The following is a 13,231-nucleotide window of genomic DNA, read 5'->3' as shown; positions in this document are numbered from 1 at the left end:
TATTATATTATGAGTCTAATCAAAGACTGAAAATTATTCTTTCTGTTTTGAATTAAGTTCTGAATAACCATTTCGGGAAGACAGAGAGGTTAGTTAGTCCCTGTTTTTCTTACTGCCTTCAGCACAGTACGTAGCTTAGTATGCAAATGCCCAGTCAGTACTGAATCATCCACTATGCTACATAGCAGGGAGCATAATACAAATCCTAAAACCAGCATGCAGTCACCCATTCATTGCACCATGTGGAACATAGCACAGTTTCCATCCAGGTATCTAATTTGGTCTAGTGAGATAGGCTGGCTTTTTTTGTAAAAGGAGTAAGAGCTAAGGAAAAAATCCTTTTCTTATCCAAGTAGTTCTCTATAGGTCAGAGGCCAGATCCATTGTTTGTACAAGCTATTTATTTGACTAATTCTGTCTTCATAATTTTAAAACTTAGTTAAAGAAAAAAAGAATCATGTTTAATTCAAGAGGTAAACTTGTTTAGAGTTGGAGAATTGGAGTCAAGGAGAATTTTCATGTATAATTATATGGTGATACCATGCAAGCAGGGTGTTTTCTTAAAAAATATCACTTCTGGAGAGGAGAGGAGTTTGCTTTAAAAGAATGGCACAATATAATCTCTGATATCTATATAATTTCCTAGCACATATTTTTCTAACAATGTCTGTTGGTCACAGAGATTATTTGAGCAGTAGTGATTATTTGGAAGTCATGTAAGAATTCAGAATTTTTTAGTTGTTTGAAAAAAATCTTGCATTATTTTAAAGTAGAAAATGACTATTTTTAGGGTACCTTTTAACTTGGGATCAAAACCAATATGTTTTTACATTTTGAACATCCTGCAAGTGTGAAAGGATTAATCTTAAAAAGATCATTTATTTTGGAAAATTATGTATGAGACAGTTATCCTGCAACTGTAACTATAGCAAATAGAGTTAGACATGTCTACATAGTACTCACGTGTAGAGATATCTTGAGCTAGTTGTGGACATGCTAATCCATTTATTGGAGATCCCATACCGTGCAAGGCAGCACCTGACAGAGATTGCTGGCTTAGCTATACATGCCTTAGCACTGGAATCAGAACTAGGATAGCTACATCAGTGTGGTACTGCACCTGAGCTAATAATTACTGCTTTTTGGAAGACTTCATTCCAGGTTCAAAGACCCTGGTAATATGTGCATCCCTAGGGGTATGCAGGACCTGTTACATCCAGGATCACACGTTGAGCATGCCCTAATTCTTGTCACAGAGATTTACAGAAATAAACATAAATACATAGATGTCTACATGTGATGCTACATTGCTGTAGCAATGCACTATGGCGATATAGTGTCTGTGGGCAACAACTGTGATGCCGTCGCTATGTCACCGTAGTAATGTGCTCCCTCAGTACAGTGTGTCGCTATGACGATGTAGGCCTAAAAATAACCGTACACCACTGGCAGTATGGGCTGTTACTGCGCTGTCATTTAGTACTTCCAAAAGGTAATAATGGCGCCATAGGGGTATGTGTAGACACACCCAGTAATAAGCAATTATAGATCTGACTGAATAATCTATAATAGTATCATCATATCTTCATATCATCATATTCTTGGAGGTTTTCAAGACCCGGCTAGACAAAGCTTTGGCTGGGATGCTCTAGTTGGGGGTTATCCTACTCTGAGCAAGGGGTTGGTCTAGATGACCTCCTGTGGTCTCTTCCAACTGTTAGATTCCGTGATTCTATGATCTCCAGCCACTGTGTGACAGAGGATACTGGACAAAATGGACTTATGGTTTGACCCAGTAAATGGCAGGTCTTATGTTCTTATGTTCATGGTACCATCCCATATTTGTTGCCTTATGACAAAGCATAGATGGATTCCAATCTTTGCTCAAAAATGTATGCATCAACTTGGTGTTCCAATACATGCAGAGGCATCACCAACAGTCATGAATCTTTACAAACAAGTGAGGGGGAAGAGATATGGGGGGATACCAACATGGAGGCACCAAGAGGACATATTCCATGGTAAGGGATCTGGTAATAGAAGAAAAGACAGAGAGCTGCAATCCAACATACTGCTTCTTAGAGACCCGTAGAAAAACCAAGGCATACCTCAGACAAAACCATCAGATATTTTCAATAGTAGTTTTGCCTGCATTCGGATTAAAAACTGATCCTTTCATGGCATAGATTCACCCTCCTGTGGAGAAAAACCTCATGAAGTCACTCTTACTATTTTAGTAATAACTTACTTCAAGTGCATTCATATAGGCAAGAGAAAAGGGATTCTATACATTGTGAAACAGCCATCACTTGCTAACACCCCCACCACCCCTGCCCACATGAAGCAGGTTTATCATTAGGATTTATTCCATTGTGGGCTACAGTTTCAAAATAAGCAAAATATATATGTATATATACATGTATATGCATATGTACATGTACATGTATATGTGGACATCCAAGCTGTGGTGGAGATCTATTTCCCATTAGTCTTTTGGTTCCGTAACTGGTATTTTTGGTATTTATTCACAAGCATAATTTCCCAGATGTGTAACCTTGCATGCATAGCTGACATTTACAGATCTGAGGCCCTGGCACATGTTATATTTCAGCTGCAATTAACATGTTAATCATACCATACATTCATTGAATTTATGGTATCATAATATGGAAAACAAGACAGAAAGATATTACTCAAAAATGTGTAACATCTTTGTAGCTGGTTTATAGTGATTCATAAATTAAACATGTGGCCTGCCACATCATCCTGACACTGATAATTGGGTGATTATCAGCATTGCAACCTGGGCAGACCTTGGTTTGGAACCTGGATGGGGACTGTCCTGGTTCCAATGCTGACAATCAGCTGAATCCTGATTCTTAGCTGAGTCGTCATTGTTGGTAGTTCCTTGGAGCTGAGGATGATATCCGTCAGGCTTGATGGGTCCTCAGGTGACTGAGGAGCCTAATTCTGGATACACACATACTTTGGCAATGGGGGCATGCTGTTGTGTTGGGGAGTGGGAATCACAGACCTGGGTTGGTCTCCTTCTCCTTCCTCTGCCAGCACTGTTTTGCTTCAGTATCAAGTCACTGGGCCTTGAAGTGGTGTGCACCTTGGTGGACCAGGTGGCACCACACCGAACAGTCAGCAACTTGCTTTTCCCAGCTGTTGGTGTCAATGCCTCCGTGCTTGAGGGAGATCTTGAGTGTGTCTTTGTACCATTTCCTTTGGCTGCCCTTTGAGTGTTAGCCAATGGAGATCTGTGAAAAGAGAATCTGGTGAGGGTGGCTTCCAAGACATGGAAAGTGCTCCATGTACTCCAGAGCCTCCCCATCTATGTGGATAGTGTGAGGGATGTTCAGCTGGCCTGGGGAGGGTTGGTGGAGAACCTTTATCTTGACAACATTCAAGGACAGACCAAGTCTCTTATATGAAGTGTTGAAGAGATCTAAGGTCATTTGCACATCCTGTGCGGAGTGAGCCATCATGCGGCAATCATTTGCAAACTGAAGGTCATGGATGTTCTTGGTGGTGAGTTTCATTTTTGCCCCTAAGTGCCCAAGATTGAAAAGCTTCCTGTCCAGTTGATACTGGATATTGACGCCTGATGGTAGATCATCTTGGATGAGGTGGATGATGCTGGTAAGGTAGGTGGTGAACAGGGTGGGGGCGATCACATCACCTTGTTTGACCCTGGTCCAGATGTGGAAGGTATCAATTTCAGATTGTCATAGATTTCATAGATTTCATAAACGTTAGGGCTGGAAGGGACCTCAGAAGATCATTGAGTCTAGCCCCCTGCCCCAGGGGCAGGACGTCACCAAGATGTACATTCAAATTTCTCTTGAAGGCATTCAAAGTAGGTGCTTGAACCACCTCCAGCGGCAGTCTATTCCAGACCTTGGGGGCTTGGACAGTAAAGAAGTTCTTCCTTATGTCCACCCTGAAACGGTCAGGGAGGAGTTGGTGACCATTTGACCTTGTCATCCCTTGGGGCGCTCTGGTGAACAGATGTTCCCCCCGATCCTGGTGAGCACCCCTTATAAACTTATAGGCAGCCACCAGATCATCCCTGAGCCTGCACTTTTCCAGGCTGAAGAGTCCCATAGTACTCAGCCTCTCATCATAAGGTCTGTTTTCCTGACCTCTGCACACACAATACATATGCACATGCTGCTGGGAAATCATGCTCTGATCATGTGCGTGGATCTCCTCTGGACTCTCTCAAGTTTCTACATGTCAGTTTTGAATTGTGGAGCCCCAAACTGTGTGCAGTACTCCAGCTGCGGCCTCACCAAGGCTGAGTACAACAGGAGAATGACATCTTGGGATTTGCTTGAGAAGCATCTATGGATGCAAGCCAGTGTTTTGCTCACTTTACTAGTCATAGCATCACACTGATGGCTCATGTTCATCTTGTGGTCAGTCATGACCCCCAAGTCCCTTTCATCTGTAGTGCTAGCCAGCATGGAACTGCCAAGCCTATAAGCTTGCTGTGGGTTTTTCTTCCCAAGGCTGAGAACCTTGCAGTTTTTGGTGTTAAACACCATCAGGTTCTCATCTGCCTGTTTCCTGAGCCTGTGAAGGTCAGCCTGGATCACCCTCCTGTCCTCAGGTGTGGACGCTTTACCCCAAAGTTTGGTGTCGTTGGTGAACTTGGCCAGTCCACTTCTGATACCAATGTCCACACCATTAATGAAGATGTTGAATAGTGTTGGCCCAAGGACAGAGGCTTGAGGGACCCCACTGATCACAGCGCACCATGACTATTGACTTCCGTTAGCCACCACTCTCTGGGTCTGACCATGGAGCCAATTCCCCAGTCAGTGGATCATGGTGAAGCCGAGGCTGCAGTTAGGCAGTTTTGCTGAGAGGGATACTAGATTGAAGGCTTTTTTGAAGTCAGGATATACAACATCAATCTCTTCTCCCTTGTCCAGGTGATAGGTCACTTGGTCGTAAAAGGAAATAAGATTGATCAAGCAAGACCTCAACACACCTGTGTTGGCTATCCCTCAGGATGCTGCCATTGGCCAGTCTGTTAAGAATGTTCTCTTTGATAATCTTTTCTAAGACCTTCCCCGGAATAGAGGTCAGACTGATGGGCCTGTAGTTTGCCAGATCCATTTTCCTCCCTTTCTTGAAGATAGGCACCACGTTGGCCTTCTTCCAATCTTCAGGCACTTCACCAGAGCACCAGGAGTTTTCAAAGATCCATGGCAGGGGCTGAGCTATGATGCTTGCCAGCATACTTGAGTACCCTGGGGTGTAAACTGTCAGGGCTGGCTGACTTGAAGTTGTCTAGCCTCTCAAGGTGTTCCTTCACAAGGTCAGCATTGATGGAGGGTAAGGAATCACCCTCACCCAGGCGTTCTCATCCCGTAATGGACAGGGGCATCCCTTGGGACTGGTAAAAAACTGATGCAAATACCCATTTAGCAAGTTGGCTTTTTCCTGGTCATCAGTTGGCAGTTGTCCCGTCTGGTTGAGCAGGGGTCCAATGTTACCCTTGCTTTTCCTCTGGCTCCCCACATATCTAAAAAAGGACTTTTTATTTTTCTTAATACTTATAGCTAGTTGGAGTTCAGTCGCAGCCTTGGCTTTCCTGGTTCACTCCCTGCAGGCCCGGACCAGTGCAGAATATTCCTCCTTGGAGGTGGATCCAGTCCTCCATCTTTTGTAGGTCTTCCTTTTCAGACGTAGGAGGCCCACCAGTTCCCTGCAGAGCCAAAGGAGCTGCTGTGCCCCCTTGGCTGATCTTCCACTCAGGTGGTCGTATCATCACGCAGGAGCCTCAGCATAGTGACTAACTTCAGTGGGCAGCCAAGGCATTGGAGGATGGTTCACAGAGCTTCATGATTTAAGGAATCAAACACCTTGGTCAGGTCAATGAAGATGAGGAACAGTTCTTGATTTTGCTCCCAACATTTTTCCTGGATCTGTCTTGCAACAAAAACCATGTCTGCAGTGCCCCAGGATATTCAGAAACCACACTGGGTTTCCAGAAGGATTTCATTGGTGATGGGACAAAGGCAGTACAGGAGAATGCAGGCCAGGATCTTACCTGCTATGGACAGGAGAGAAATCCCCCTGTAGTTCCCACAATCAGATTTGTCCCTCTTCTTGTAGATGGTCATGATGGTCACATTCTTGAGATCCCCAGGGATGTCCTCTTTGTCCCAAAGGTGGAAGATAAGCTGGTGGAGTCATGATGTGAGCCAGAAGCCACCAGCATGGTAGACCTCTGTGGGTATACCATCTGACCAACAGGTTTTGTTGGGTTTCATTCATTGGATGGCCCACTTTGGCTCTCCAGTGGTTGGTGGATCACCAAGGGAATCCACCACAGGGCATTTTGAGATGGCTTGGAGGGTCTCTTCTGATATGATGAACTCCCAGCTAAGGAGGAGTTTGAAATTCTCCTTCCAATGCAGATGGAGGGTATCATCGTCCTTGAGGAGCCAGGAGCCATCCTGTGATCAGAGGGGGTTTTGTCCAATGGAGCAGGGTCTGTATGTTGTTTTGGTAGCCTGGAAAAAGTTACTTCTGTTATGCTGGGTGGTGTAGCCCCTGGATCATACATGCCTCCTCCATCCACCAGTTGTTCTTCATGTCACAGATGATTCTCAGCTGAGTATTGAGGGCTGTCACATGGCAGCCCTGGGGTCAGGGACAAAGCCACCCCCTGCTGAATTGTTGGGAGTGGTCTGGAAACAACTCCAGATCCTGAAACTGGCTGTCCCTTGCCCATCCCAGGAGGATGAAGTGTATGAAGTCAACTTCCCAGAAAAGTACTTTCAACTCCACACAGAAAAATGGATGGAGGAAAGTTTCTGCATTACTGGGAGTGAGGAGGCCCAGGTAGAAACCAGGGCCTCTCTTCTTTCCAGAGCAGCATCCATCTCATTGAGCCATACACCATCTGGCTTAATCCTTTTTCCTGAAACTCTCTTGGCTGCTGAAGGGAGCACAGAAGGTGGTGGATAACGCCCAACCAGATATGTGCTGGTTAGAGTGGTATGTTGTAGAGAGAAAGGTGCAAACCTGCCCTAAGGCAGAGGAGGTCTGGGTTTTCGGCGTCCAAGTGTATGCCGTAATCACTCAGTTATTGAGGCTAAAATATGGAAGGGTAAGTTCTCTGTCTGATTCTGAACCTTCTAATTATGGGTTTCTATCTGCCTACACTTCCAGGCTGGGGATGCTGGTATATGCCCACAACAGGTATGCACACATAACTGCATACATGGCCAGGCACTGCCTATCCTACTGCCCATGCTCAGCCTGCACACACAGTACATATGCACATGCCGCTGGGAAATAGAATTGCTACATGGATGTTAGTGCCAAAAATGTCATATAAATGGCAGAAAATCTACTTAGATGACCAGAAGGAAATACAATTCCATCACTTCTGTGTATGTGGTGTTGGTGCATGAACACAGACCTTATTATATTATCTTTGATGCTTCAAAAATATGTTACAGCCACACTGGGAGGGAAAGAATCCACTGTGAAATTGTTCTCAGTGGTTGCAATTTATTTGTAATTTTATGAGTAGTATGTCATCCTTTATAACCTTTATAGCTGGATATGCTATGGAGAATATTCATCAAAAACATTTTCAAACCTATTTCTTTTCATTTTTCAAGGGAAGCTAAGATTTCTTCTAGTGAAAAGATGAGGATTGGAGGTACTGAAGAGGTTGCCTGGATGCAGATATGTGAACCTACTGAAAAGGATAAAGGGAAATACACCTTTGAAATCTTTGATGGCAAAGAATCCCATAAGCGCATACTTGATCTATCTGGACAAGGTAGAATATTGAATATATAGTAGTCATAATGCATGGTGGATTTTTATAAACTGCATTAACTGGAAGAATTATTGGAAAAATAGAAAGCTAGTGGTCAAATTCAGCCAAGTTGTAAAATTTTACTCGCTTCCTTATTCTTAAATTCATAGTTTCATAGTTTCTAGGGTCGGAAGGGACCTGAGTAGATCATCTAGTCCGACCCCCTGCCATGGCAGGAAATAGTACTGGGGTCAAACGACCCCAGCAAGGTGTTCATCTAACCTCCTCTTAAAACCCCCCAGGGTAGGAGCCTGCACCACTTCTCTTGGAAGCTGGTTCCAGACCCTATTCATTTTCACTAGGGCTGAGCTTGGTTCTATACATGTAGCTGTCGTTTCAGATTTTAGTATGGTGTAACATTTTAAAAGGTTTTAAAAGAAAAGGATATTAACATAGGTATGAATGAAATTTCTATTTACTCACAGATAAAAGCTAAATTTCATTTCAAATAATGCACAACAATATTTCATTACAGCTTTTGATGATGCATATGCAGAATTCCAGAGACTCAAGTAAGTTCTATTTTTTTTTCTTGTACTTTGCAGTTTGCATAGTGCCTAAATTACACAGGATAGCTTTCTATCAGTAACTTGACATTAATGTGTTTTTTTTCTTCTTCCCTACCTTTAACTTTAGGGCAGCTGCTTTTGCTGAGAAGAGTAAGTATACTGAACATTTTGTAAGAAATAATTTCCTTCCATCTTCCTGGCTTTTAAGAGCAAATTTAGGGCCAAGGTATTATGGTTCTTATAATTCAATGACAGCATAACACAACCACTGCTACAGAATTTGATTTGATTTTTCAAAGTTCTGTTTGGGGTTGTCTTTAATTGCAAAAGAAACATGGCAAGTGTGAAATGGGTGGGTGAGCCTCTGCTGAGCTGCTTTCTTGCATCTACAAAATGAAAGCCTGAATCGCTTAGCTCTTAAGCTGTGAGAACTTTTTTCTTTATTACAGAGTGGTGTTGACTTTGTGACATGATGATTAATTAAATTTAAAATGTAAAATTTAAATTATCTCACTGCTGATCCTTTTAGCAAAATATTTATCTAACTGTTGTTGGAAGCAGTAGAACATATTTTTGCTAGGGACAAATGATCCATCTTGTTGCTTTCAAAGCCTGTACTGCTTTCATTATAAACCCATAAATATGTACAATTTTTTCTGTCCTGCATAGACAGAATGAATTATTTCCCCAGAGCTCAGATATTACATCCCAAAAGTCTGCAACTGTGTTGAACTTCCTTTTTGACTATCAATGCTAATGACAAAAATTGCATTAAGAATTAAAAATATAAACATGTTTATGAATAATAGTTGCTCGTTAACTTCTATAATGTTTGTATTTTCAATTCCTAGATCGTGGTAAAGTTATAGGAGGCTTGCCTGATGTGGTGACTATAATGGAAAAGAAGGTATGAATAACGTTTGTTATTAGCACAAGTTTACTCTGATTTACCATGAAGTAGTGTAGATTGAAGCTGAGAAAACATGGAAGGTAGCTTTTAAGAAACTAGAATATATTAACTGCAAAGTTAACATTTTCAAAGCCAACTGGACTATTTATTAGAGAATCCTCACTAGGTATCTGGCTAAATGTCCTGATGAATTCTGAAAATCCCCACCCACTAACATAACACAGCAGTTAGATTTGTACTGTTCTGTATGGACCTCCCCTTAGGGGTTTCTGGGTGTGTTTACACAAGATGCTTTACTGGGCATTAGAGCTGATTACTGTGCAGTAAGCATCCACATCTACATGTGCAGATGCTTACTGCACAGTAATTGGCTCTAGTTGTGCATAAATTTGCTAACAGCAAATGACATAGCAAATTTACTTGTGATTAGTAACTCTGCAGTAGCGCGTATGTAGATGTCTGAACTGAAGCAAACGTACTCCCTGTCAGCCGGGCAACAGGGGGGAGGAGATTCCTTCCTGCCCCCGGGAGCTGCCAACAGACTGTCCCCCTAACCTGGCAGCAGGGAGCTCCCAGTCCTCACTTCGTAACCCTGGGGCTGGGGCTGGGAGAGCCTTCTCTCCCAGCCTGAGTCCCACAATTGCGGGGTTGGGGCTGGAAGTTCCTTATCTTCCAGCACCAACTCTGTGGTTCTGGGGCCAGGGATGGGAGATCTTTATCTCCCAGCTTGAGTCCCATGGTCACAGGACGTGGGCTGGGAGATCCTTATTTCCCCATGCCAGCTCTGTGAGAAGGATCTCCCAGCCAAGGACAAGCCTGTGATAAGGATTGCCTGTGACTACCAGCCCCATGATCATGAAGCAGGGGCTGAGAGTTCCCTGTTGTGAGGGCAGAGGGACATTGTCTCCATCTGGGCTCTAGTGGCGGAGCCTGCTCTGGCAGCAGGCAGCTCCCAGGGGCAGGGAGCAATGTCATAGCCCCCACCAGGAGACAGCTGTCTCGTGGCCCCTGGGCTAGTACCCAGGGGGAGACTGGAGCTCCCCCTGGCTGCTTCAGGGGCCAGTTGCAGGACCACAGGAAGCGGGAGTAGTCTGATGCTAGGAACAGTAAATCTGCTTCCACATCTCTGCATGTGTAGACACGTGCCCAGGAGAGTTTACTCTCAAGTAGTTTTCTCAAGAGTAAACTGCTCCTAAATTGTTTGCATGCGTAGATGTACCATCTCTGACTTAAAGGGTGGCAGATCCTTTTATTATTCTCATCTGTGGACTTTGTAGTCTACTCTAGGTACAAAGACCCAACTTCTGTTGACTCTGGTGCCTGGGTACACAAAATAAAAAAGGGTTTTCAAACCGCAGGGTTTATATTGCAAAAACCAAGGGATTATATAGAGGTATATAATTCCTTAGCAATAAAAGAAACTAATGTACTTAAATCTGTCCTAGGAACCCCTGTTGATGATCCATCCACTCTGCCTAATTACCAGGCCCAGATGCAGGTGGAGAGAGTTTTTTTTTCTCAGTAGCAGTCCCAGATTTTTTAGGGAGGTTGTACAGATATGGCCATTTGAATATGGGAGCTTGCTCACTGTATCTCAGAACCAGGATTTCAGACTTGTCCCAGACCCTATGGTTGGTAGAGGCAAAAGATCAGCTGCCTTTCCATTCTAAGATAAAATCTAGTGCTATTTCCTTTCCAGAAGCTAAAAATAAATTCCAGCAGCCAACACTGCCTGTGGTAAAAATCTGTCTTTGCCTAGGCTCAGTTCATGAGTCAATGTAGTACTACACATAGGCGAGCTCTTTTGAGTGCTCTGTCACATGCTTGGTGTGTGCAAGTTGCAATTTGCTTGAACAAAATCAAATCTTGAAAAATGTGACCCTCCATTAAGAAAATACTATTAGATGAGAATTAAGGAACACAAAGTTCCATGGAGGCCTGATCCTGCATGAACACTTAATAGATTATTTACAGCATGCACATCTATGAAGAAGATATTTCTACCTTCTCAGATCAGAGAGAAATGAAATCAATTATGGGAAGCGAAATTGTAAATCTATGATTTTTTCCTAAACGTTTCCAAGATAAAATGATAAGGCACAAAAGCAAGATAAAGGCAGACATAAGGTGATATAAAGCTAGGCAAAATAAAGTTATAAAAGTAAGTACAACAGGATTGAACTTTATCTTAATATGATGATATTTATGCGCATATATATGTACATAAATAACAAGGCTTTACTAACATTTCTTAAAGGACAATGTGAAGTGATTTTGCAGGTGACTAATGTACTTTATCAAACCAGAATAATCTAAATTTGCTTATTTATATGCACATACAAACACACACACATACTAGTGTAAAAAACAAAGATATAGTCATGTATTATTTATTCTCCTTAAAATGTCATTGTTTAACCATTAGAGCGTAGAATCCTGGAGAGAATATAGTATTGATTGCTTTCATAATAACATCTTAAATTTCTCAAAAAAGCTTTGTAGGAGGTCTAGGTCTGAATTGGTTTAGGCAATACTCTTCCCAGCTGTGTATGGAGAAATTTCAAGGATGCTTTTAAATGTATCATTGTCTGAACAGCATGTTAAACTAATGGCTTGTCAGGAGTCTGCTGCCAGCATGACTGCAATGATCATTCAACTTGCCATCTTCAGCCACTATTACCTTTGGGCTATTGTTGCATCAGAGTCATCTGTAAGACGGAGGAAAGGCTGAATCTGAAGGAAGAATCCTTAGGCATATACTTCATGTATCTGTATTTTCAGTCCTCATGTATCTAAATATTTGGTTCACATTAATTAGCAAAGGTGAAGATTTATTGGGAAGTGCAGGGGGGGCTGGACCCAATGACTTGTAAGGTCCCTTCTACCCTCTAATAACTATGAAACTATGAAAAGCATCCTGACAACATTCTGACCAACAAAAAGGCCTACATTGACTGATGTCTTATGTGATTTTTCTTTTCTTTAGACTCTGAATCTAACCTGCTCTGTGTTTGGAAATCCTGATCCTGAAGTGGTCTGGTTTAAGAATGACAAGCAACTTGAACTTAATGAGCATTTAGTAGTTTCACTGGAGCAAGGAAAGTTTGCCAGCTTAACGATCAAGGGAGTTTCCTCAGAGGATTCAGGCAAATATAGCATTCATGTCAAGAATAAGTATGGTGGAGAAACAGTGGATGTCACTGTAAGTGTGTATGGACATGGGGAAGAATTACCTGAGATTAAACCTTCCCAGGCCAAACCAAGACCAATACCGCCATCCTAGACCAGATGCTTAGAAAGGAATAAAAACCTCTAAAGCTGGAAAATCCAGCACAAAGTAAAGCTTGAGAACCATAAATCTGACAAATAAAATAATAGAAATGAGCTATAGTTGTAGTATTGTTGCACATAAACAATTGGCAGTATCCAAACAAGCATTGAGCTTTTTAAAGTGTGCATTAGAAATGTAGTTGTGCTGTAGCACTGCATACAATGCAGTGACATTACAATTGTATTTTACAGGATAAAAAATGTGGTATGGCATAACTTGCAAATAGCAAAATGCTAAATACCTGCCATCAGGGTTTAATGTGTGATGGCAGTTTCTATAAAGCTACAGTAAAAAAAATAACGCCCCCCAAAACAAAACAAAACAAAACAAAACAAAACAAAACAAAACAAAACAAAACAAAACAAAATGCCCTATGCTGGGAATTAAACTATCATAGAAGTAGCACACTACAGTTACCTATGTATTCAGAGCTGAATCCTGCCTCATACTCACACATGTAGTGTCCTTGACTTTGAAGCACTACATATGTGACTAAGGCAATCACGCAGGGCCTCTATAGTCCATATTTAGTATTAGCATTGTTTTTCCATAGTGCAAGCTGCTCTTTGGTGGAGGTTTACAAATGATCACAGTGGACTCATTAAAACAGAAGTTATGTGGTTATA

The 13,231-nt window shown here is 42.2% G+C and overlaps 1 protein-coding gene across 1 annotated transcript in view; it reads left to right on the top strand.

Moving 5' to 3' along the window:
• The window catches only part of MYOM2 (myomesin 2), a 135,162-nt gene extending 122,245 nt beyond the window's left edge, over positions 1 to 12,917 (top strand). The window contains exons 33-37 of the mRNA XM_019520605.1: positions 7,653 to 7,816; positions 8,331 to 8,367; positions 8,492 to 8,514; positions 9,216 to 9,271; positions 12,261 to 12,917. Of these exons, the coding sequence (XP_019376150.1) occupies positions 7,653 to 7,816; positions 8,331 to 8,367; positions 8,492 to 8,514; positions 9,216 to 9,271; positions 12,261 to 12,557 (577 nt within the window). The 3' untranslated portion in view covers positions 12,558 to 12,917. The remainder of the gene's footprint in view (positions 1 to 7,652; positions 7,817 to 8,330; positions 8,368 to 8,491; positions 8,515 to 9,215; positions 9,272 to 12,260) is intronic.
• The last annotated feature ends 314 nt before the right edge of the window (positions 12,918 to 13,231 follow it).

Source organism: Gavialis gangeticus, unplaced genomic scaffold, assembly GCF_001723915.1.
Source record: "Gavialis gangeticus isolate Ggan-Ray unplaced genomic scaffold, GavGan_comp1, whole genome shotgun sequence".
Classification (NCBI taxonomy): Eukaryota; Metazoa; Chordata; order Crocodylia; family Gavialidae; genus Gavialis; species Gavialis gangeticus.
The sequence above is the reverse complement of the archived record's forward strand: the minus strand, read 5'-3'. Positions and strand labels throughout refer to the sequence as shown.